The sequence below is a fragment of the Toxorhynchites rutilus genome, chromosome 1 (assembly GCF_029784135.1).
Source record: "Toxorhynchites rutilus septentrionalis strain SRP chromosome 1, ASM2978413v1, whole genome shotgun sequence".
Classification (NCBI taxonomy): Eukaryota; Metazoa; Arthropoda; class Insecta; order Diptera; family Culicidae; genus Toxorhynchites; species Toxorhynchites rutilus.
In genome coordinates this window covers 127,143,406-127,170,204 of record NC_073744.1, presented here as the reverse complement: position 1 = coordinate 127,170,204, position 26,799 = coordinate 127,143,406, and the positions used below count along the sequence as shown (strand labels likewise).

The window sequence follows — 26,799 nt, the reverse complement described above, 5'->3', positions numbered from 1 at the left end:
TTTTACTCCTGGTTCGCGTCGGTCTCATATGCTAGAAGATAATTTTTAGAAAAATCCTCTATCGTTGACCTTTTGTGAGCCAGACGGAAAATTTATCGTCGGACCCCTAGTTCGGTCGGAGCTCAACGTTTTAGGCATGCCTAAACCATGCCAAAAAATCAGGGTTGCCAGACAGGCTGGCTTTTAATACCTAAAATCTAAGACAAGATGAGACAACTAGCTTCTTACTCTTCTTCGTCGTACAAAAACGAAGCCATGACATGAAGATGCCAGAGTTGCCAAATATTATAAAATTTCGGATTTGTTCAATTTCTGTTTTTTATGAATCGTAACATTTGGTTGGTGCGAATTTAATGAATTCGCTTATTTTCAGTAAGGCATTATCAAAAAAGATAAAAAATAAAATAAGTCTTTTAAATACCCATGTCTATAATATAATAATGATATCCACAACAACTAGTCCAAGATTGTCCGTTTTTCTCGCTGATTCGTGCAAAACAACGGCGCTCACTTCATTCAGAAACAACTTGAAAATCCTGACTCTTTCGCAATACATGACCATGCTACCGAATGATTCGCATACAGCGGATACACAAGAACATCTTGTTGGATTGATGAACTTGCTATCAAAGCGGCGAGAAGAATGTTCAGCCCAGAAATTGATGGACAGTGAAGCAGCATCGACATCATATCGAATTTCAGCTTCATCTAGTTTTAGTGATAATGTGGATGATATGAATATTGAATTCGACTATAAGAATACCGTCGAACACCGAGGAAAGCGAAAACTTTCCTCGACAGAATAGAACAAAATTCGTAGCTTTTTACATCATCAAAATAAGTCAGCGGGAATGAACATGTCAGCAGTGTAACAATTGGTGGACAGCAAAACACAACCTGGATGGTATTAATCATCTCTTTTTTCATTTTTTCGAGCTACAGCTAACAACTCTGCCATCTGCATAGTGAATGATGAGACTTTCCATTTCTTCTTAGCAATGGAAATTATATTCCGAAATATGAAATCGCATTAGGGACCAAACGAAGCTAAATTGACAAATGAGTGTTTTGCCGTTCACTTTACTACATTGTGAAAAAACACATACATAAACTTGCATGTAATTCCGTCACATTTCCTTCAAACTAAATATCGTAGTATTCATTGAATTCACCATTTCTAAATTTAATACAAATCCAACGCTATTTATTTTTATTGGCAACACTGAGAAAATTGGCTTTGTTTAAAAAATTTATCTAAATCAGCCAATCAGAAATCAGAACGACTGACAGAAATTTGGTCCGTATCTGACAGAAATTTGGTCCGTAAGAGACCCCCTATTGTCTGATCTTATCTTAGCCTAAAATCGGTCTGCATTTTGCTGCATGGGCATGCAAACGCTTTGCGTAATGGGTCATCAAAACTGAACTCAAAATAAACAACTGAGAGCGCCACACAGCGGTGATTCTAAGTTTATACCATCAGAATATTTGAGTGTATCAAAACTATTTTCATACATGTGCTCATATATCTCCTAAATTAAGTTCGTTGTCATTTAATAGCTCTGATTCATTTTGATTTTACCGAGACCATCAATCAATCTGCCAATTATGTCTCCAATAATCGGAACCTCCAGCTAAATAATTATTCCCTATCATTATGAACAAAGTATTATCAGAAATTGATTCTGACGAATTTGATCAAGTTTTAAAAACAACGAATGAATCATCTATCGGGATGCCTTGAAGTACAATCGTTTGGTGAGAGTAGAATAGAAGCTAGGGATTTGTTTCTTCTTGTTCAACGCACCGTCGGCATTCGAAATTCGCTTCGACACGGCGTCGCTAGTTTCAGTTAGAATATCGTAAATAGAAGAGGAATCTATATCACAGTTCTCGATCACGTTGCACAGCTCTTGGATCATCCAGCTTCCAGTTTCGTTCCGAAACGAATAATGGCCTGAGAAAATATTTAGTTGTAATTCAAGCCAATTTGAACGATCTTCAACATACCGTGATGTGAGCTCATCATTATCAGCAAGTCTGCAAATTCGGGGTAGACAAAAATTTCCGTTTGCGAGTCAACGTGGTCCATCGAATTTGAAACCTGTATAGATTTGGCTCTGAGTGTCACACCTCTGTCTATTTTATTTCCGCGACATGCTTGAACTATGAACAACTTTGGTTTCCCAGCCATTGATTTCAGTGCCGTAGGAGTGAAGTTTTCAATGAATCTGTAGAGATGATATTTGTTATCTCTGGCCATTAGGTAGTCACCATCTTCACCGTGTGTCAAAATTACTACGATTAAACAGTCCGAATCCTGCAGATCCTCATCGAACTCTACTGTGAGGAAAAAATTGCAGATTTACATTCACTGCAGGTCATGAAGGATTAATTATGTTACTCACATTTGATAGCTGTTCTCTGAATATCACTAAATGAGTAATCATCATACACAATAATATCCCTCTCTTGGAAACCGAGTCGCGGCATGGTTGCATAAAGTCGTTTAACATCATTCTCAGTTCCAATTCGCTCTGAGTAATATCCGTCGTCGAACAGCACGTGGTTGAAAATAAGCACCTTACCTCGCCTTGATCCGTTCATTGGATATACCTTCAATGTTGGACTCGCCGGGGTGTCGAGATATAGTGACCCTTTGCGTCTTGGCACTTCTCCCGGCAATGTGTCTTCATCCACAATCGGCTCACAGTCTTCATTCTGTACGCGTTTTTCATCGGGTTTGGCGTCCACAACATCTAGTTTTCTGTTACCCGGGAGTATCAGCAAATCCTTAGCATAAGACTCCAGGATGTCTTCTGGATCCATGATGCGTCGTCGAACACGAAACAAAACTCTTGAATTAACCCCACGCAGGAGTAAATCGAACTAAACATGTTATTATCAGCAAATTCGTCTATCGTGATAAGCAGTGATGTTTTCCAATCACTCCTCTATATACGCTATCACTCGAAGATACGGGCCCCACTGACGAGGTTCGATAACTGATAATCAATACCTTTCTTTGTGCGATAATGTCATATCTATATCAAGAAATTGTCATAAATATATCTCATGAATCATCTCGTGACATGGTAGTAAAAGCAACAGCTGGTGACAGTCGAATAGCTTGTTGATATTGTTTTCTAAGGGATATTTTTCTGATGTCTGATGTTTTTGTGCATACATAGTACACACATGTTTATACATTTTATAATTTCATTGTTTTATGATAGACGAAAAATCACAATTCACATAAGTACTCGTGGAAAAAACAACATTTCCGCGTAGTAAAAATCACACTCAAATGGGTGATTTTTATCTGATAATTTTTTGAGGAGACTAACTAATCCGAACGAATATTCAGTTTTATCCTTAAATAAGTTCGAGTGATGTTTGGGTTTGATTTGAATGGGTTTCGAGATAACTTGATACTTGATCATTTATACTATGATGGGGCACTCAAATAATAAGCTTGCTTCTGTTCTATTTATCGATAGCAAATTTGACTCCACTCATGTAAGTATTGAGTAGAATAGCACTTCTGAAACATAGTGCTTCAAAGTGCGATCTTCATCAACGCCGATCAACATCGTAATCCAAGTTGTTTGACCCATTATACAAATTTGACAATGCAAGGTCACTATTTGATTTGGGTATGCTTTTATCAAAAGTCCATGTACTGTTTCGATAAACCATAAGATTTGTGGTTTAGCCAATATGGTCGACAAACTCAACGAACTCAAAGTCGATCTCCAAAAACTAACGAAACATGAGACAGAGATTGGTTGGGCAAATCGAAACAATGAACCCAAACCGCGTTTCACTATCCCAGCAATAACTTTTTACCAAACACTGAAGGCCATCGGAGTAAAACCAGATGGTCCCTAACCAAGAGCGTAAAGCATAAAAAGTTCGATGTTTGACCTCTCACTTCAAACTTTCAAAAGCACTGGAGATGTAATTCGATGAACTAGCTTGTCCCACATGCTACAAATCTTCGCAGCACCTCCCCCAAGCAAATAGAGACGAATGAACTCTCAGAGTTTAACGTCTCTTTAATTCAATATCGTCCGTCCCAAGCGAACGTTACTCAACTCTCCTCTGATTTACGTTTCTTTATAAGGCTCCCCCGGAGGGTGTATTTTCGCCAGACGATTGACTAGTTTATTAGAATGTACCATGTTATTATTACTAAAAGAAAGACGTTTGAGGCATGTGTGGTAAAAACTAATTCACAGAATGAAAGGCATCGAACCCAGAGCATACTGAATGTACAATAAATGTAGAGGAGATGTGTCTAAAACGCACCTACCGGGCGATTTGACCCGCCTGATTTTCTCGTAAACCAGCAAGAATAGAAAAGCAATGGATACAGGTTATCATGCTAGTCAATGATAGAATCCCACCATCCAAGTTTTACATTTGTAACATGCTTTAAAAAAATATAAAAGATAATTTTCTTTGTAAGCGATTTTCGATATAATTTTCTACATCATTTCTATAAGGTTTTTGAGGCGATAACTGTGAGTCATATATACATTGAGTCGAGTTCCCAGTGAATATCTCAGATGAAGAAAATGGTAAAAAAGGATTCATTTCCTTCTCTATTTGATATTGTCCGCATCAGCTTACCATCGGGCAGTATGGCATACCGTCGATCGGGGCAATATGCTCACTTTCGGACGGATAACATTCTCACGAGAGAAATAGCTTGGATGTGAGGGATGCCAGACGATTTTTTCAAATATCTTTGCATGGCACGAATAAATGTCTTCGAATGTAATCATAATGAACAAAAATGAGCGAACCATCACGATATTTCTAAATAATGTTCGATAAATCACCCAAACAATTGTTTTCACATACTTTGAAATGACCTCAGTATGTTTTCACAAAATAAAATGTCTTCAAAACGAAAACATGTCTTCACATTTGGCATCTATATGATGTGCTCAGAGAATGCAGGAAAACAAGAGCACGGACTGAAGAATTAATACAAGAATACTGGGAGAACACGCTCACCGGAGAAACGGTCTCTTCTCTTCGCTGGTGGGCATGAAGCGAATAGATTGATGGAATCGCTCATTCATACAAGCTGTTTCTCTGAGCTTTATAGTCTCTGAGCAATGTACTGGAAAAAAGGTAATGAAGAGGGTAGAGTTTCGAGCGACATAGCATGCGCTGCCATAACTATTTCTCAAATAGTGACGTCAGTCGTTGTGTTTAGCTTTGATTGCCCACCGCATCCATGTAAAAAAGCTATTTTCAGGAAGTAATTTATCAATTAAAAACGTTACTTTTTTTAGTGTTTCCGCTGAATATAAGGCTAATGTGATAGCGTGCAGTGAACATTTGTGAAATCACGTCGGAAAAGATGGATAAAAGTGATATTTCCATGTGCCATTTTCACTCCCCCACGTTCATAGAAACAAACGTATTTTCATTATTTTAACGTTATGAAGTGGACGTTTCGAAGGCTCTCAGTGTCGGTGTGTATGATATAAGAGAATAATCGCCAATTATTCAAAATTTCATCGAAAATGTTACTGCTTTCGAGAACTAAGCATACGACAGCTCTCTGGACCTTTTTACCACATAAATAATCGAGATAAGCCACGATACAATTGTCATCTGTTAAAAAACCAACAGTTGAATAATTTCATGAGAATTTTGGCTCAAATTATCATGCAACCGTGAGTACTTTCAACATTGCTTTGTATCTTCCATATAAATTTCATATTGACTGCAAATGATTACGACACGATATTTTGCATGCCAATACATATATATTTCGCCTACTGCTCCACCTCTATATATACCTCATTGGTCTCTGAGAGAAACAACTCATGAGCATATTATACTTCTGCTGGGCCATTTAACACCGTATGATTGGAAATTTAGAATTTGGGCGCCTTACAAAATAAAATTCGTAGCACTTTCAGTATTTAAAATACAGAACGATTACAGATGACTGAGAGTTAACTAATCTACGTACTGACGTAGTTGTTATCTTAAATTTTGAGAGCACGGTCAAGATAAATCCATTCTCGCTTAGGGGGTGCGTATTGCACACTTCTCCTATGTGTCCTTTTTTATACTTTGTTCAATTTGTAAAGATTGTAAACATTTGTAAAGAACCAGCAATCATTTTCATTTTCAAAATGTTTATCACTACGCTTCACTTCTATTAATAACTAGCTGAGCCGGCGAACATCAGCTACCCCAAAATTGATTTTTTGATATGAATATTTTCTAAGCGAACGTTTGGGGGTTCAATCGCAGAACTTTTCATTAATTAATCTTTTATAGAAATATAAATAATATCTTTCTCCATTACATAGAATACATATTTAATACAGAAAACTCAATTTTCGTTCATAATTTTTATTTTCAAAGTGCGTTATTCCACCTGAGAATCCATTGCCATTTTAGCTTCACACTAACGGAAAACGAAGCTTAATTCCACAAACGCGATGTCATTGTAGAACATATGAGCATTCAATTTTCCGAATTTCCGACTTTCCGAGTTTTCCGAAACTTTTCCAATTTGTCTCTCCGTATCATTGATCTACCTTTCTTTCTTTCTCGGGTTTCACGCTTAGCAACACATTTTCATAATATTTCTGATTTATTGTGATTTTTTCATGGAGCGAATGAACTGCAAAGTTCAAAGTCACTTGAAAATAAAAAAAAATATAATGTGGATTTTTGGCGTATGACTACGAATTTCATTAGGGAGCCAGACCAGAAAACATGTCACGTTTTCATAAAACGGTTTGGACATTATTGATCTATTTTTGCTGTGACAGGATTTTCACGATTTCCATACCAATCGAATCTGAATTTCTCTACGATTGCTCTAAGATAAGTATGGTATACTTATCAGAACGATTTCTCAGTCCCCAAAGCATTTCAAATTCTTGAAAAGCGGAAGCATTTCTATATTCCATGTACACCGTGTCCAATATATTTCCATGCACTTTTTTACCCCGCTGTAGTGGTGAAGCATTATGTTTACACAATTCAATGACGGATCTGTTCGCTTATTTTCATTCCGTGTCCATTGTTTATCAACGATGAAAAAGATTCGTACAACGAGATAAAAAAGTGCGCGAAGACGCAATTTTTACATGTTTGAAAAACCTGAGAGTGAAGCGTGATTTTGGTTATTGAACCATCAGGGAGTACCGCGAGATTTCCTCGTTCGATGACTGGAAAAGATTCGGGTTCAGTCCAGAATCTGATCTTGGTTTGGACACATTTTTGTTACAAATCAGATATACAAATGTTTCCAAAAATATAAATAAAATTGCCTTTTTACTGATTTACAGTAGTTTTACAGGATGATTTTACGGATCCACATGTTCAAAGATTTATGAAGTCTACCTTCTATTGGTGCCAATGCGCCCCTCATTTGTGCTAACTTTTCATCAACCACCAGATGATTATTTCATACGTATTCAGACCTTTTCTGGATTGTAACACTTACAAATATTGTAAACATCATGATTTCATGTAATTAATGCATCTCAATGACCTCAATTCTGATCATGGTTTTTCCGAAGCACTGATGTTGGTTTGTCCAAATGATTACTATGACAGCCGCTTGGCAGTGTTTTTATGGTGCGTAGCAATAATAAAGTTTCTCTGTGTTGAGTGATGTTCATCTCTAAAATGCAAAAAAAAGCAATATTCTAAATAGTCTATAGCAGGGATGGCCAAACGGTAGTCCGCGGTCTACCAGTCGCCCGCGTAGGTATTCCTAGGCGCCCGCCAGTTGGTCTAGGATAGTGTTATCTACCACATTTTACCGTGATTATTTTATGAAGTGTTTGTGCTAACCTCAATAAAACATATTAGTCGTGAGAGAACATGTTTCTTTATCAAAGTTTCCGTTTGAATATTTGCTTTCAGATTGTTAATCATTTAATATTAACACATGCAGTTATTCGACCATAACTTGTAATAAAGCAAAAAATTGTCACGAGGAACAATTTGAACAATGTTTTCTCCAGGCACACCATTTGTAAAATAACCAATGGAAAGTGCTTCCGACATAAGGTTTCGAAAATAAAAAAAAAATATTTTTTTTAAAGACTTTGAAGACTGCGAATGCGAGTTTCAATCAAGTATTGTTATTTTAATTTTATCATTATGATAAGTAACGTGAATTAATTGTGCAGATTTTTTTCAAGTAATATAGGCATGAATAGAAAAACAGTGATGAATGAGAAATTATAAATTTCTAAAATTAAATATTGGGCCTTATTATGTAATTTTAATTGAACAGAATTTTGCTCGTTATCACTATTTTGCTGTATAGATACAGTCGGATGATAGTTGTCGGTATAATTTTTCGAGCTGTTTTGATTTTCTTGTTGCATTCCTGAAGTTTTGACTTAAGAAACATTTCGGCAACTTTTCAAAATATGCAATTCGCCAACGTTCGATAAAGAACTCGATTTGATAAGATTCTATCGATTTACATAATAGGGGCCTATATTTCTGATAGATAGCTCTTATCCTTCTAGTTAATTGAGGAATAAAATAATCATCTTGAGTGTATGTTTATCGAAAATGAATGCTTTGTATGTTCATAAATGAAAATTTTCTTGAAAAATTCAGCGATATTGATTGATGAAACTTTACAGAAAATAAAGTATTACTTATCAATTATTTAGCAACCGATACATATTTTTATTTTATAGAATATTTTATCATTGAATATTCATTAATATGAACTATGTTTTCACTTTAACCCTTTAACGGGCCGTGGAAACTAGGCAACGAATCGACTACAACTTCAGAGAACATAATCCTTACACGAGGAATAACACATATTTCCCTTTGAAAAAAATTTGAAAACTATTGAAACAGTTGAAAAAATGGTAGTTGCGAAAAACACTGCATTGTAAATTCACTTTATTGCGCCTTCGGTTAAGCAAAATTCAAAACAATATTTCTAGTGCAGCGATACCGATTATTTCAGCGATTTGCAATATTTCTAGTGCAGTGAAAAAAAAACTTTTTTTATATATAGTTTCAAAGAAAAAAATCAAAATTTGAATTTTTCATGTAATACACCATCTATTATATTGAAAAAATTGCAGGATTTTACGCAGTAGATTATAAATAGAATGTTTACAGTAACAAACTTATCAACTTGTTGCATTTTCAACGAGTTCAAATCGAATTTTCTGCCTATATAGTCGGCATCGTGATTTTGTTACATAAAAATTACTCCTAAATTAATATCGTACATTTTAAGCAGCCCATAAAATATTTATAGATACCTGTAGAAGTTTTTTGACCTGTAGAAATAATAATTCAAATGCAGCGAAATTAATATTTTTCGTTGGTGGTAATATAGTTCCCACTGCCCGTAAAACGGGTAAATAAATACAAATAACGCCTAAAACACACACAATAGCGAAATTACAGAGACACGCACAGTCTGTGAGTATGCGAGTTATGATTTCGCGCGTGACTAATGACTTTTTGATACAGTTAACATTGGTAGACCGAGACCTAACATTTGAACAATTAGTCGCTCGTGATGCCTAAAAGTTTGGCCACCCCTGGTATATAGACTAGTAGTCTAAATTATGAAAGGATCAATATGATGACAATAAACTCAAGCAATGAGAAATGCAATATCTACTTGAAAATTCGAATTCGAAAGTCTAAATTATGAATGAATCAATATGATGACAATAAACCAAAGTAATGAGAAATGCAAAATCTATTTAAAAATTCGAATTTATTCATTTAAAAATAGTGATTTCTAAAACCAGACAAACCATGGTCATAAATTCTCGTTAAAAAACGTTGAAGATTTGACAATTTAAATGCTTATAGATATTATTAACAACTAGAGACTTGGAGCTTTTCGTCTTGATTACATGCGATTTTCATGAAGAAAAATCGATTTACATTTACTAGTTGCGTGAAAACACCCAAAATCGGACAAAAAAACATCATTTACCTTACCATACATTCGAAGCAATAATCAATAAAATCTGAATATCTGATGAAATATAATCGAAGTTGGTCTTATACCTTTCTTGCTACATTCAAGTGCTTAAATCCCACATTTAAGCGCGAAAAATCAAATCTGATTTTTCTGACTTTTCAAAGCTTGGTGTATTGACGTTTTTGGCCAATTTTTTGAATGAAAGTACATTACTTTGAAACGCTCTCCAGCTTCAATGATAGGTTGGAATTTTTTGGCGTCATAGGAAAAGTTGTTCAAAAAACTATACGAAATAAATTCGTTAGATATTGTAATCATAGCACCCATGAATAAAAAAAATCATGAAAAACTGTGATTTTTTGTTGAAAACCAGCTTAAGAAATGTGTTGCCGCAGTTTGCCGCGACAATTCAACACTGTTCGACGCTGCGCAAAACTACGCGAATTGTCGTTTTGGTGAGAAAAGCGATAGCAAGTTTCATTTCAGTTTCATTTGCAACGTTGTGTGATTCCATTGTCATTGTTTCCACGGTTCGTTCAAAATAGATATCAGCGATATATTAGAAAATCAAATTAATAATTTCTTTGAGTCTTGAACTTCAGCGGTACCACACAATTCAAAGTGTAGTAAGTTGTTTATTCATGGTTTGATATATGTATTTTAATGTCCCCTTTCAACCAAAGGACCCGAATCAGAAAGACAACAAATATATTAAACAATGAAGCTTCGAAATTCACTAGACGAAATGAAAATAGCAGCGAAAGAGATTTTTCCTACTGAAAAGCATCATGAATTCCAAACTTTCTGGAAACAATCCAACAGGAAATTTTGGCAATCACAACGGTAACGTGATCAATTTGCGAATGACAATGCAGACTGGCTTAAGGATTATGCTATACCACCATTTCAGGAATCACCACAACCTACCAAAACTGTGAAGATATTCGACGAGTGTAGTGAGCGATCAAAACGGCGCCGAACTGAGGAAATGATTGCTCAAGAGAAAGGCCATAAAATAATCAAATATGCCCGAGAACATTTCACTCGTAAAATAGTCGAGAAAATAATACAGTGATTCATCTTCTTAACTCCACTGATCCAATAGTAAATACTTATTTTAAAAAGGAGAAAAATAGTTACCAAATACTTCCAGATGAAACAATATTTCTATTGAAGAAAACAATTGTTGAATCAGGAAAAGATGACGATGAATCTGATGAAAGTTATGAAGAAGAAGAAGAAGAAAAAAAGAAAAAGATGATGGTTTTGAATTGTAATGCACTGGTTTAATCAATAATTCAATCAACGCACTCAAAGGCTTAAGCCTATTTCCGATTAGAATGGTACAGTGTCGAAGTCTAGTGTCGACTTTCAATGTGGGGCCATAATTTGGGCCCCGAACTCTCCGAACTCGATGTTTACAAAAATGTCCAATTAGTGTCACATTACAGGTCTGTTGAGTTATCAAAATGTCGTATTAAATGTAAATTACTGTAATAGATAATTGTCCAACTACAAACAAAACTCGAAATATTTTTGGTGTGCGTTTCGAAGGTAATATATATAGTTACTATTTGTAAGCTATTTGCTTCCCTATTTGCTTCTCTTCCGAAAGTTGTTGGACGACAACAATTATTTTCCCCTCCTTTTCGTCCTTTGCGAGCTATCGGTTCCCTTCCATTAGAATAAGTTGAATTGTAATACATATAGTTTTTAAGAATTGAGTGTGAAGTGTGAATGTGAATGTGAACATGTGTATGAGTGTGAACATTGATACAATCTCCTTACATCCCATCCTTTTCCTAATGAAAATGTGTAACCCTTCTAAACTCGAGTCGACCGCGAGTAATCGGTTTCCTATTTTATTAACCAGAGAATTAAGGAAACATGTTAATATATGCTAGTAGAAATATAGTTAAGAGTTTGGCTCCTTTAATGTTAACGCAAGCGTTTTCAAATTGCAACAGGAGCCTATGGTTATAGTCGTTGCGTAGGAACATTTTAGTTAGGAAAAATGTGTGGCAGAAACCAGTCGGCGTACAAATGAAAATCCCGAAAATTGAATTCAATGGACCGTTGTTAGTTGAAATTTATACAGTTATTTATTTTTAGAGCATTTAATATCAATAACATGTGAGTAAAAAAATATCAAGAGATATTATCCAGAAATTAATATTCTCAAATTTGTTAGATTCTAGGTTAATTGCTATTGAATAATCAGGGTTCTGAAGTAAAGCTCAACACTGAATTTGTGAGTAGGTATTGAAGAATCATAGATTTGTTAGCAGTGAATTAAAACAAACAAACTATTGTAATTTCAGCTTAAAAGCGTCGTTTATAATTTGAATATAGAACTGCTAAAAGAACGGTGTGTTTGATTGACGATTGGATCCCTGATTTGCAGCATTAACATTTAAAGTTATGGAACTGAGCCTGTAAAAATAAACGATTTAATAAAAAAAAGACAACAGTTAGGTGCGCACCATTGCCCCGCACTACTCAATTCTCACCAAATTTTAAGAGTCGGGCGACTCGGAAGTACAATGAGAAATGGAAAGATTTCATTACACCTGGCAATTTTTTAATTACACTGATTCTCAGAATACAAACACGTGCGCAAATTGACTGTCACGTCGTGAATCGACTCTCGGAATAGACCTCTATGTGTATGATATCCGCATAAGGAAAAACATTTGTCCGCTTGCTGTGCTGTGCTCGCATGCGGCAGTGAATTCCAATCGCGGATGGCTTATTTATACCAAACAATTTAAATATGGACAGAAACGAATGTACTAGTTGCTCGTTATTGACGGAGCGGAAAGTCTAACAAATCGACAGAAAAAAATGTATGGAAAAATGGAAATGCTCCCAGCTTTCATTAATTTAAATCGTTTATGGATTAGGGAATTGTAATGTATAACATATTGAACAAGTCTTACAAAATTTCCGATTCAATTGGTATGTAAATCATCAGAATTCGTCCTTAGTGAAAATAGTTATAAACGTTGTCCTGTTTTCTGATTCGGTACTCTTCCAGAAAGACGTAGTTCGTAGGTTCGAGGTTCGTAGGTTCGACACCCCTTCCACCTCCCAAACCCCCCCCCCCCCCTTTCTTAGGGTGGCTGTCACACAAATGAAAAACAAATTTCTGCATAGCTCGAAAACTAACAAGCAAATGGAGCCAAATTTAGCATGTGAAGAATTTAGGGGGCACGAAACGTTTCTATGGGGAATAGACACTCCTTCCCTCTCTATAAGTCTGTCTTCATTCTATCATATTTTCTGTATCAAACATTTATTCCATGTTACGGAGAGACATATTATTTGCAAGTGGTTGAAAAATCTTGAACGAGAATTGTGTCTGAAAATAATCTGATATTATAATGATGAGTTTTGGTAGAAGTACTAGGATTTTTTCAGTAAATGGTAAATTCAACGGGGTCGATTAGAAGATCAATCAACGAACTGTTCTGCGATTATTATTTTTTAATTTTATTGTCGTCAATCTAAATTGTAGACCGATACATTCTAAATACTACTTAAAACTACTTACTTAAAACTAACAATCTAACGAGAGCTGGCTGGATAATTTATTCGTTTAATTTAAAAGACGATCTTAACAAGTTACAGATTCAATTTTTTTTATTTATTTATTTCGTCAAACCAGCGTAGACTAAATATGCTGCCCAAATATTACAGTGAAATTTAACGATATCTTATGCTATTCAGATAGTCTTTGAGCATTGATCTTGACATGGTTACATCAATTGTTTCACTGTGTTCGTTACAGAGGCTCATCATACGATTAATAGGACTATATTTGGCATAATTCGTTCTTCGATAATCTATGTAAAAAATGTAAGGGTTTCTCAGGTTCCTAATCGGTGCGTAAAAATTCAGGTTTCCTAATATTTCTTCTGAGTCCACTCGTTGTGATATGATATCAATAATAAATAGAATCATGGCAGAGTTCCGACGTTCTTTTAGGCTTTTAATGTTGATTAGCATACAGCGTGCTTCATATGGAGGTAGATGATATGAAGACCAGCCTAGTTTACGAAGTGCAAATAACAAAAATTGTTTTTGTACAGATTCAATTCTGTCTTCGTGTGAAGTTATGTAGGGGGACCATACAATACTACAGTATTCGAGAATTGATCTGACGTATGTAATATACAATGTTTTTATTGTGTACAGATCGTGGAAATGGTAACTAAAGCGTTTAATGAAGCTCAACATATTATTTGCTCTATGGATGATTGTATTATAATGATCCACGAAGGTTAGTTTCGAATCTAAGATCACACCTAAATCTCTTACTCGTTGACATCTACTGATGGGTTGATTACCCAGTATAACACCATTGTTCAATGGTGTTCTTCTTCTTGTAAAAGTAATCAAAGTGCATTTCCTAACATTGAGCTGTAATAAACTCTTAGTGCACCAATTATAAACTATGTCAACTTCATTTTTGAATGTTTGAGAATCTTCTTCATTCTTTATTTCCATATACAGTTTCATATCATCTGCGTAGATAAGTGCCTTTTTTTTTTTTATTAATCCGTTTATTTTTACAGGCTCAGTTACATAAGTTTAATGGAGCCAAACTCTTAACTATATTTCAACTAGCATATATCAACATGTTGTTTCCTTAATTCTATGGTTAATGAAATAGGAAACCGATTACTCGCGGTCGACTCGAGTTTAGAAGGGTGACACATTTTCATTAGGAAAAGGATGGGATGTAAGGAGATGTGTGTTTACACTCGCACTCACATTCACATTCACATTCTCATTCACACTGACACCTCACACTCAATTCTTAAAACTATCCTTACATCTAATATGTATTTATATATTTTGGGAAAAAAAAAAAAAAATAATATGTATTTACAATTTAACTTATTCTAATGTTAGTAGGAAGGGAACCGATAGCTCGCGAAGGACGAAAAGGAGGGGAAAAGGATGTATGAACAATCACACTCGAAGATCGATAGCTTTAAGGAAAACATATATTTGGGACATGTAATCAAGGTCTAACCGAGCCAACACATCTCTCACCGGCACATTGGACTGCTTTCCTCCAGCCCGAAGGGAGTTTTCTAAATTCGATCTGGCGACAAGATACAACTCGCACGACCAAACAACGTGTTCGATATCGTGGTAACCATGGCCACAACCGCAGAGATTGCTGTCGGCAAGATTAAAACGAAAAAGCAGCGCGTCTAACGAACAGTGATTGGACATGAGTCGGGAGAAGGTGCGAATAAAGTCCCGACTCAATTCCAGACTTTTGAACCACGGATTGAGGCTAACCTTAGGGATAATTGAGTGGAGCCACCGGCCCAATTCATCTTCGTTCCATTTGCGTTGCCAGTTAACGATGGTATTTTTACGAACTAAAGAATAAAATTCATTGAAGGCGATTTGACGCTGATAAATTTCGCCTTCAATTGCACCTACCTTTGCTAATGAGTCAGCCCTCTCATTACCCGGAATTGAGCAATGTGAAGGGACCCAGACAAAGGTAATGACATAACAGCGTCTGGATAAAGCACTCAAAATTTCTCGTATTCTCTCAAGGAAGTACGGCGAGTGCTTTTCCGGCCTCACTGAACGGATAGCTTCGACAGAACTAAGACTATCCGTTACAATGTAATAGTGTTCAACAGGTCGTGAGGCGACGCTGTCCAGCGCCCAGTGTATTGCTGCCAATTCAGCAATATACACTGAGCAAGGATACTGAAGACTGTGTGAGGTGCTAAAAAATTTGTTGAACACTCCAAATCCTGTGGACTCATTCATAGAGGACCCATCAGTAAAGTACATATTATAACAATTGACACGCCCATACTTTGCTTCGAAAATCGTAGGAACGATCCCCGATCGATGATAATCTGGAATTCCATGGATATCCTGCTTCATGGACAGATCAAAATGCACAGAGGAATTGATGTAGTCAGGAAAACAAACACGGTTGGGAATATACGAAGAAGGATCAACCTGCATGGAGACGAATTCATGATATGAGCTCATGAATCCAGAATGAAAATTTAGCTCGATCAGCTGCTCAAAATTTCCGATCACCAATGGGTTCATAACCTTACACCGAATGAAGAACCGAAGAGATAATAAATTGAAGCGATCTTTTAGTGGGAGTACGCCTGCCAAAACCTCGAGACTCATGGTATGCGTTGAGGGCATACATCCCAACGCAATACGGAGACAAAGATACTGAATTCGCTCGAGTTTAATGAGGTGTGTTTTGGCAGCTGATTGAAAACAGAAACTGCCATACTCCATCACTGAGAGAATAGTTGTTCGATACAACATTATAAGATCTTCAGGATGGGCTCCCCACCAGGTGCCGGTAATTGTACGGAGAAAGTTTATTCTTTGTTGACATTTTTTACTCAGATACCTAATATGGGCCCCCCAAGTACATTTGGAGTCGAACCAGACCCCAAGATACTTGAATGACATAGCATGAGTGATCGGTTTACCCAAAAGTTGAAGCTTTGGTTTTGCTGGTCTATGCTTCCTAGAAAAAACCACCATCTCTGTTTTCTCCGTGGAGAATTCGATCCCTAGCCCAATGGCCCAGGTTGAAAAATTGTTCAAAGTATCTTGTAAGGGTCCTTGCAGGTCGGATTCGTTTGATCCTACGACAGACACCACTCCATCATCTGCAAGTTGTCTTAGGTTGCAATTTTGTGTAAGGCAATTGTCGATGTCGCTTACATAGAAGTTGTACAAAAGGGGGCTTAAACATGAGCCCTGGGGGAGTCCCATGTAGGAGACCCGACTTACTGTCGAATCGCCGTGAGAAAAATTCAAATGTTTCTCACAAAGCAAGTTATATAACATATTATTCAATAGAGGCGGCAGACCCCGAGAGTGTAATTTGTCTGACAGGACCTCTATTGAAACAGAATCAAAGGCCCCCTTTATGTCCAAGAATACTGAAGCCATTTGTTTTTTTTCGGCGTAAGCCAATTGAATTTCTGAAGAAAGCAACGTAAGACAATCATTCGTCCCCTTGCCCCTGCGGAACCCATATTGTGTATCTGAGAGTAGGCCATTCGTTTCAACCCATCGATCAAGGCGAAACAAGATCATTTTCTCCAACAATTTCCGTATACAAGACAGCATTGCTATTGGGCGGTACGAATTGAAGTCGGACGCGGGTTTTCCGGGTTTTTGAATAGCTATAACTCGTACTTGTCTCCAATCATCTGGAACAATATTATTCTCCAGAAACCGATTGAATAAATTCAACAAGCGATGTTTCGCCACATCAGGGAGGTTTTTCAGCAAGTTGAACTTAATTCTATCCGATCCCGGAGCAGAATTGTTACATGAGAGCAGAGCAAGAGAGAATTCTACCATCGAAAACTCGGAATCAAGATCGCACCTACCTTGTGGTATATCTCGAACAATTTTTTGCACAGGAGCGGAATCAGGACAAACCTTTCGTGCAAAATTAAAGATCCATCGATGTGAATATTCCTCGCTTTCATTGGATGAAGAGCGATTTCTCATGTTTCGAGCCACTTTCCATAATTTTTTCATTGACGTTTCTCGTGACAAACCTCCCACGAAATTTCGCCAATAAGCACGTTTTTTCCCTTTGATCAAATTTTTGAACTGATTCTCAAGGGCTAAATACGTTTGAAAATTTTCAGGAGTACCACGTTTCCGAAAAGCTTTAAATGCATTCGATTTTTCTACATAAAGCTTGGAACATTGGCTATCCCACCATAGATTGGGAGGCCTTCGGAAAATGGTGGAACCTGGATTGGGTTTCGTTTGAGCGCGAACTGCGCTGTCATAGATCAAACGAGAAAGGAAGTTATACTCCTCCAATGGAGGTATACCATCTCTGGAATTGATGGCTAGAGTAATCGCGTCCGCATATTTTTTCCAGTCAATGTGTCTTGTGAGGTCATATGCCATGTTTATAGATTCAGAAGAATTCGACCCAATGGTGATGGAAATTTTGATTGGCAAGTGATCACTACCGTTGGGGTCCTGGATTACATCTCACTTGCAATCTAACGATAGTGAATTCGAGCAAAGCGAGAGGTCAAGAGCACTTGGGTTAGCAGGAGGTTTAGGTACACGTGTTGTTTCCCCAGTGTTCAAAACGGTCATATTGAAGCTGTTACAAAGGTCATATATCAACAATGAACGATTGTCGTCGTACTGTTCCCCCCAGGCAGTTCCGTGAGAGTTGAAGTCTCCCAAGATCAATCGTGGCTCAGGAAGGAGTGAGCACATGTCAACAAGTTGCTTGCGGCTAACCGCAGCTCTCGGAGGCCAATACAAGCTGACAATACAGAGGTCTTTGCCTCTGATGTTTGCATGACAAGCAACAGCTTCAATCCCTCCAATAGGTGGAAGGTCAATTCGAAAAAATGAGTGGCACTTATTGATCCCCAATAACACCCCTCCGTATCTGTCATCACGGTCCAAGCGTACAATATTGAAATCATGGAAAGAGAGATCATCTCGCGAAGAAAGCCAAGTTTCGGACAGAGCAAAAACATCACAATTGAACTTATGAATTAAAAATTTGAATGTATCCAATTTAGGGATAAGACTACGACAATTCCACTGTAAAACAGTGATATCTCCGACCTCTCTATTTGAATTAGACATCAAGAGAGATAATCATTGCAAGGAGGGGCCATGTTTGCATCAATTGTTGCAAAATTGTCTTTAATACTGGAAGCATTGAGATGACAAGGGTTCTGATGGAGTCGGAAACGTTAAAACACTTGAAGATTTGATCCAAAAGGTCAGACAACTTTATAAATCCCGATTGGGAAGTTGAGCTGGACGGAAAAATAGGGACAGTTGGGGTTTTTGATGTCCCCTCGAGTGCTGGGTCGTTCGAAGGTGAACTATTCCCACGGAAGCCAGGAGGAACCTGATTTTGCTTGTCCGCTGCACTCGTTTTTTTAGGCAAGCTAACAGGGGATATCACCGGAGGGACTTGTGATTGAATTTTGGGAGTGGTCACATTTTTGCGCCGGGGATTCCCTTGGGAAATAAACGGTGTACCCCCGTGAGCTGTGTCCGCTTCCATTTCGTCAACTGGCAATGTGGAAAAGATATTGTGTGAGGAGATTGGATGTTGTTGTTGTTGGGCCTGTGGAGAAGCGCCCTTTAAAATTTCCGCAAAAGTGCGTTTCGAGCGTTCCTTTAAAGAGCGCTTTTGTTTCTCCCAGCGACTCTTGTAATTTTCACAAGCTGAGAGCTCATGTGGGGTCCCCCCGCAATATGGACACTTATGCTCAGTCGCACTGCAGGATTTGCCCACATGTTGCTCTCCGCAAGTGGCACAGCGCTCCCTGTTGGCGCAGTAGTCTGCTGTGTGACCAACTGACTTGCATTTGTTGCAAGTCATGGGCTTTGGCACGAAGAGACGCAGCGGAAGCCTCAATTTGTCCACCATAACGTAGTCAGGGAGGGCGGAACCAGCAAAAGTTACTCGAAACGAGTCGGACGGCGTGAATTTTGTTTTTCCCTCTTCCTGGGACACTTTTCCTAATTGATGGCAGTCCAAAATTTTAACTTTCGTCAAAGGGAGCTTTTTAAATCTGCCATCTCCCTCTTTTATTAATGCGCTCGTCAGACCCGTTTCTGTAATCACCCCCGAAATTTCTACGTTATGGCAGGGCACATAGACGCGATATTCTAGTACGAACCTATTGTCGACAACAATCTCGTTAGCTTGCTTCCGATCAGCCACGACAACACGCAGTTTGTTCGGTCGAACCTTTCTAATTTCGACCACGGAGGAATAATTTTTTGTCAGATCTTTCATGATCTGAATGACGTTGAGCGATTTCCCGTTGGGTTTTGGCCGGAAGAAAACAACCCATGGGCCAGATCCAGATGCATCTTCTGGATAGACCTTGACACGCGGAGAGGGGACAACTGAGGGGGAGGACGAGGTCGATTGTTGAGCGGGAGCGGGAACAGTTGGGCTGGGAGGCAAGTTCGGGAGATAATCGGAAGCGGGAGCGGGAGATTGAGGGGGCGAAGTGGAAAAGTTTGCCAATTTTCTTGAAGGGGGCTTGTTGAGGTTGATTAACTCTTCCTCTGAAAAGACATCGTCTGAGGGGGGAACGCGTTTAAGCGACTTCCCAGTAGTTAGTGAGGAGGAAACATCAGATTCAATGTCCATATCAAGAGGATCGCACTCTGCCATTATGGCAGATATACAATTATACTTTTTCTTTTTTTCTTTTTTAAATCCTTAACCTAATATATATATAAACTAAAATACTTGAAGCGCACGGTGCGGATGATTTGTAACGGTGCTCCAATCGAACCACGTGATGATCGCTTGGCACAACAGCAATGGTGTATCGCACCACAATACGATGACGAGGAACGGCACACGCTCACAGCGCCCGCAGTGGAGGACTTCTCCTTCCCGCTGGTTGTGATTACTTATCACTTCACTCTCGCAATAAAGAAAACACCGTTAGAGCGACACAATCACTTCAGCGAAACCGATAACGGTATTGTTCCAACACAATAACGGACACGAACAACTTTGCGTCCGGCGGCTTCGGACTGCGCGAGCTGACTGTGGAGATAAGTGCCTTAACACTGTTAAGAAAAACGCAAACGTCATTAACAAATAAAATGAACAAAAGCGGCCCCAAATGAGAGCCTTGAGGAACTCCGGATGTAACAAATATATTATATATTGGACTCATGAACTTGCGCTTAGTAAGAAAACGTGAATGTTTGAAGGTATTGATAACAAAAAATAAATTTTGGGCGGGACGAAGTTTGCCGGGTCAGCTAGTAATAAATAATAGAATGCATATTGCAGAATTGTGTTGAACAATCGGCTATTTAGCGTGGTGTTACTATATCATCCACTGATTACAGTATTTCGGCGATTTCTTCATACTAGCACGCTTCCAGTTTGTTTTCATGGATATCTGATAAATAGAATAAGACGGAATGATACTTTAATTATAAAAACCAGGACTTTCCAAACTACTGAACCAAAAAGTTACAACAAAAATTCCATTTCACATGCGAATTCATCATAACAGCTAAAAAATCTGCACTAGAAATAATATGACAACCATTTTTCTATAAATTTTGTGATATTCATGGTTTTTTCGCCAATTGCAAAGAATCCTATCACGTAGAAAATCTATTTAATACGGGAAAATTAACTTCAATTCATATATAATAAATTACCTCTAATTCGACACTAGCTAATTGGACAGACCTGTAATGCACCACGAATAATTGGAATTTTTTGCCTCTAATTGGACAGTTTTGTTTGGGGCCCAAATTATGGGCAAAAAACGGACTTCGCCCATTAAATTGTGTTCAGTTAGGATGGTGCATTACATCGGAATAATAAGGTATGTTAATGAATACACCCCACTTTCTATATCACACTTGAGATAATGTGTTATTTACACAAGGTTATCCGCTAGGTCATCCAGCCAATTTGATACACCTTTCATTGATATATCTAATAAAAATTGTATCAGTTCCTTGATGTTTATTCGGAATTCGACTTTACCCACTAAGTTATGCGTTTAATTCAAGGTACATTCTCAGCTGTTGACCAGAAATTTCCTCACCGCGAATTATCATAGTTCATTACATAATTAGATTAACAATTCTTCTTGTGAGATTTAATTAGCACTAAATGAGCTATCCCCAATAACCATAAACAGTACTACAACCATGCAAGGGTACATTTCAAGTAACAACTGCCTCTTCCATCTACTATCACGTGGGGATGGAGCATATCACAGATCAAACGATACAAATCTGACGCTTTGTTACCGCGCTCAGCCGTGGAATTTGACCCCATTATCATTCATTTTCGCACGAAATTGTTTACTTCCACCCGGGAAACAGCATAATATTCCATTCCATCGCAACACATCCGAGGCCGGTACGCATAACGCCACTTATCATAGCCCCCTGATCTGTTTTCCTTCTCACATTTGACGAGAAACGCAGATAAAAAAAGTGGAGTCTGCGAAAACTAAAATAAATGAGGGTGGATAATTATGACAGATCTTGGCGGCAGTAGCTTGGCATGACCGCTCGTTGAAATTATCTAAATAGTGTGATTAATAATGTTTTATTTTCTTTCTCGTTTCAGATGAAACTTTTATGCCTTTTTGCGCTTTTACTTGCCCTGGCAGCGGCAAGCTCGAATGATGCCAACGATTCAAACGGTACTACAAATGACGATGCCGACCTCAACCGAATACGAGTGGATCCGACTCTGCGAAAAGCATTGTTGCGTGCATTACGTAACCTTAAGGATCGACAAGACGTATCCAACAACAGTACGCAGGATGGCTCCAACACAACAGAGGAGAACTTTGCCACCACAATACTGGACGAAATTCTTGAAGAAAGCACCAACAGCGAACGACAGGAGAATGTCAAATTTAACACCTACACTGTTGACACCGAAAATGTGAAAGAGGACAACGAAATTATTAGGACGATTGTCATCTCTAAGCCAGAACCCACGTTGCCGCCAGTCAACGACGAAGAACTTTCCGCTGCTGTTTCTCTTCCAGATCCTGTGAAAGATCAAGACAATGGTGTAGATTCTAATCAAGTAGCCCGCAGCGTTTCCTCCGGGTCAGCTAACAAACTGGAAGATACTAAGTACGATAAAGACTTTTTCGAGGCCACATTCGTTAACACAGTATCTAGCACTGCCACTACAGCTCAGGAACCATCTACAACAACGACGACCACATCAACTACGACCACCACAGAAGCACCGACTCACAATGAAGACGGTGAAAACATTGAAAAGGTTAAAAGTGAAGACGTTAAGATCTACAAAGCTCCATTAGTGGCGGCGTTTACCGTTCAGCAGGATCAACAGGGGGTTCCGAGGAATGTCATCCCGCTGTTCCAAACTGCGCCAAAGAAAAAGCCTGCTGAGTTCAATCCACCTGCACCCATCGTTTCACCTACGGTTCCAAATATCCCACTTCAGCCAGTTTCGAGCCATTTGATAACTCCGTCCGTAGTTCCTCCCACAATCTCGTTCGGTTCCCAAACTCTTGAAGAGAAAACACGTCTACTGGAACAGCAGCTGATTAGTCTCCAAACGCAACAACGCATTCAGGAGCAACTACTTCGTTCTAAAATTATTCAAGAACAACAAATAATTCTTCAACAACAACGACAACTGCAACAGCAACGGTTCAGATTGGAGGAAGAAGCTCGTTTGCGACTACAGAAATTCGAAGAAGAACAGCGTCTATTCCGTCAGCAACAGCAACACCTGCAACAACAACAGCAACAATTGAAGAACCACCAGCAGCAGCAACAACAATTCAACCCCTTCTCATTCCAGCAACAAACGGCCAATCAACAGCATCAACAAAACCGAATCATTCCTGAACCATCACAACAGCAGTTTATCCAAGAGCTCCCCCGTAACACACCATCGATTCCGTTCATTTCGAATATACCTCCTCCTAACAAATCATTCCCGATCTCGGTGGAACAACAGCTTCCGTTCAAGGAACCCGTCAACTTCCAATCGAATACCGCTCAAGGTACCTTGATCGAGCAGGTCAAATCGATAAGTCCTCCGGTCCAGCAATTCTCACCTCCCCAACTCTCCAAGCAACAACTCCTCCCGCTAAAATCCTTCCAACAGTTCAACGCAAACCCAACCCACAGTCTGCTGACGAGCCAATCGCAGCTCTCCCTGGATCAACAGCTACCAAGCTTGCAGCGCAATCGAGTTTTCCGACATGAATCCGACACGGGAAATTTCGGATTCAACCAGCAGCAGAGAACCAACACTCCCTTCCGGCCATCGCAACCGATCCCTATTCCCCACTTCCAGAATGGAGGCGGCTTCCATCCATTCGGATCCGATAACCAACTGCAGAGCTTGCTATCTCAGTCTGGGTTTACCGCTCGCTCGGCGGAGGATTTCAACATAATCACGAAGGTTCTCGCCCTAAACCACGGCATCCCCCAGTCATCCTCGCAGAAAATGTTCTCCAATCTTAGCCCCGAACAGCAGCAGCAGCTCTTGTTCCGGAAGAAATGAGAACACTTATCCCCCCCTCCACCCAGGTGCGCTGTCACCTGCTTCCCGATTCACTCCGACACAATTGCGCAAGACACTGTATGAATGGGCGAATGAAGGTTTTGGATGATCGAACGAGCATGATCGATTTAGTTAGTTAGCGAGTGAAAGCCGTCAGTGACCTAGTCTGTCATATTTATTGAGTGTGCGTGATCGCGTATACGAAGCACACACACATACACATAAACACGCACCCACCCAGCGAACATTTCTCCTCTGCAAACTGTAGTGACAACTGCTAATTTTTTCCTTTTTGTCGGGAATTCATTTTCACGTGTAATATTTCTAGGCCAATCAGTAAATTATTTGATAGAGTAGGGATTAATGTACGTTTAGTTTGCCTCAACCGAATACAAATTGTGTTTAATGTGGAATTTCAGTAACTTTTGAGAACATAACAGTTGTGTTACGAGTAGGATAAGAAGGCATTATCCAGACAAAATGGATGACGTTTAATCTGTAATCATATGTACTAACTTATCTGAAATAAACGATTTGTGTAAGCCATTTTTATTTCACAATGATCCTACAACCATCATAGAGATAAGATCTTATCCACAATATTTAGTCAATCACTCCAGTCTAAGGCTGAAGTTCTCCAACTCCTAACCGCACCAATCCTTCCAGTGTCTTGTTTCACCTGGTCCAACCACTTCGCTCGCTCTTTTCTTGTCGATGCTAACACCTTCTTCGCAGGGCTGCTGTCCGACAACCTTCCAAAACGTGGAACGCAAGGCGGAGCAAATTCTCGTCAGCCTGCGTTTGAGGTGTACGATAAAATTTAAAATGTTGCTCTCATATTGCTCTTATATTGTTATGGCTTACAAATTTTACAAATACTGTATCAGTATCTTACTCCCGAAGACCAATCAGTCTAGTATCTAGCACCAATGGCACTGAATAGATCATCACCATGTGAGGGTAGTCTTTTCAGAAGGCAACGTTATATATGGGAAGCATTCCGAGGCTCAATCATTCCAATTACAGTAATGCTTTTGAATCCGGACACTTTTTCATTATATTCAATATCATACCAAAACCATTGCATCTTTTGCATGTTGAATTAATGTGACTGATAGCTACTACTTTATCAATTTATTGTACTGTCAAGCATTGTACTGTTGCCAAAAATTGAAAAAAATCAAAACACGCATTTTGTTTCACAAATCCATGTCCGAAATAAAAAGCACATTCTTAAGATGATTTTAAATCCAACGGCGGGTCAAAGTGGAATTTTGTTATTGATAACTTACATGAAAGCCTTCTTATTCTATAGAAACGGTAATTTTTCGTGGTATGATATGTCAATACTAGTTGAAGTTATCATCGTAAGTGCTTAAGTGTCCGGATTTCGATGCATTACGATACTACACATGGACGTTTGCGATTCAAGGGTTGCTGAGACGGGGTGTCCATATCTTGAATGAGCTTCAATTGCATATTTGGAAACTCATGTTTCCCAAAACTTAGGAGGGAGGGGTGGTGTGGTAATACGAACATGTTAAGAAGAACTTCAATTGCATCTCTGGAAACTCATGTTTCCCAAAACTTAAATGCAGTTTCTTTCAATTCAATGTACTATTTTCAAATTAATCGATGAAATGTTTCACAAAAAGTGTTTTATGATGTTTTTTACTAAAATAAAAACAAACCATATCATATCTCAAAAACCAAAAAAACAACATCTCTGATGTCGAGATATGTTTCCCAAAAGTGAACTCATTGTCATCAGTTTGATATGTCGATCATCTAAATCGGTTCAACGATTCAAAAGTTTTGAATTTTTAAAGAATGTCATTTTTGGGAAAAAGTTGATTTTTCGGACCACCCTAAAATGTAAATGGTCACTCTAACGAACAAATAAAAAATACGGGTCTAATATTTTGTAATAAAGAAGAAAACTACCACTTTCATAGAAATCTGACAACCACTCCATCGGTTTGGCATGGAATGGCTGTATATGTATATAGGAATAGTCGTGATTTCAACGGTATGGTTCAATGAATAAAAAATAAATAAGTGAGAATGAAAAACAAACAAATGGTACGATTTATCATGATTCTCGGTAGATATTTGGTAGATCAATACGGGTTTCGGGTTCAATCCAGTTCTAACCAAGGATTCTTCTTTAAGGAAATTCCTTCCGATTTGCACTGGTACATGCGTGTTCTTGAACTCAAAATATAGTCAAGGCGTTCCATGCCTAATTCAAATGACGCATGTAATACTACGTTGGGAAGTTCCTCTTAAATGTTAAGACCATCTGAAAAGAAGAATAGAAAATACATTTTTTCTTCAAATTGTTTTCAAAATGAAGCTGTATATCCACATCTGGCACCCTGTTCGCAAAGAACGAACACAAAGAAGCGAATGTTGTGAATATCGGCACACTAAAACATTCAACCAGGCTTCCGAGTCTCGTCATATTTGCACATTTCAGCATCAGCGCACTCACTAATGAGCTCAGTTTATAACTGTCAAGCTGAAACTCACCGTGTGTTAGTTTTGTGATGGTACTCTTCTCACGCTATCGAACTGGCTTCGGAATGGTCACCAAAGATAGTCGAAGTACAAAATTTGTTGATTATCTTTTTGTGAGTACCATCACTTGATACTCATGACAGATAGCAGCTCTGTGTGTACGAAAAGAATTTGAACATACGTCATGTAATGTAAGACACATTGG

General features: G+C 38.4%; 2 protein-coding genes across 2 annotated transcripts in view; one reads left to right on the top strand and one right to left on the bottom strand.

Annotated features, from left to right (window-relative positions):
* The window catches only part of LOC129762685 (transcription factor SPT20 homolog), a 112,573-nt gene extending 87,959 nt beyond the window's left edge, over nucleotides 1–24,614 (top strand). The window contains exon 3 of the mRNA XM_055761169.1: nucleotides 22,140–24,614. Coding sequence (XP_055617144.1) covers nucleotides 22,140–24,074 — 1,935 coding nt within the window. The 3' untranslated portion in view covers nucleotides 24,075–24,614. The remainder of the gene's footprint in view (nucleotides 1–22,139) is intronic.
* On the bottom strand, nucleotides 1,097–2,917 carry LOC129762686 (caspase-1-like). The gene is made up of 3 exons (XM_055761170.1): nucleotides 2,409–2,917; nucleotides 2,011–2,343; nucleotides 1,097–1,957 (listed from the first exon to the last, which is right to left on the bottom strand). The coding sequence occupies exons 1-3, from the start codon at nucleotides 2,827–2,829 to the stop codon at nucleotides 1,728–1,730; spliced, it is 984 nt and encodes a 327-aa protein (XP_055617145.1). The 5' UTR covers nucleotides 2,830–2,917; the 3' UTR covers nucleotides 1,097–1,727.
* Nucleotides 24,615–26,799: the final 2,185 nt, after the last annotated feature.

Bases quoted from the DNA above. Each gene is read 5' to 3' on its own strand.
- LOC129762686 (XM_055761170.1), bottom strand. From the start codon at position 2,829: ATGGATCCAGAAGACATCCTGGAGTCTTATGCTAAGGATTTGCTGATA. The intron at 2,344-2,408 runs GTGAGTAACATA...TTTTCCTCACAG, and splicing joins TCAGAGAACAGCTATCAAAT to TAGAGTTCGATGAGGATCTG. The intron at 1,958-2,010 runs GTATGTTGAAGA...ATATTTTCTCAG, and splicing joins AATGATGAGCTCACATCACG to GCCATTATTCGTTTCGGAAC.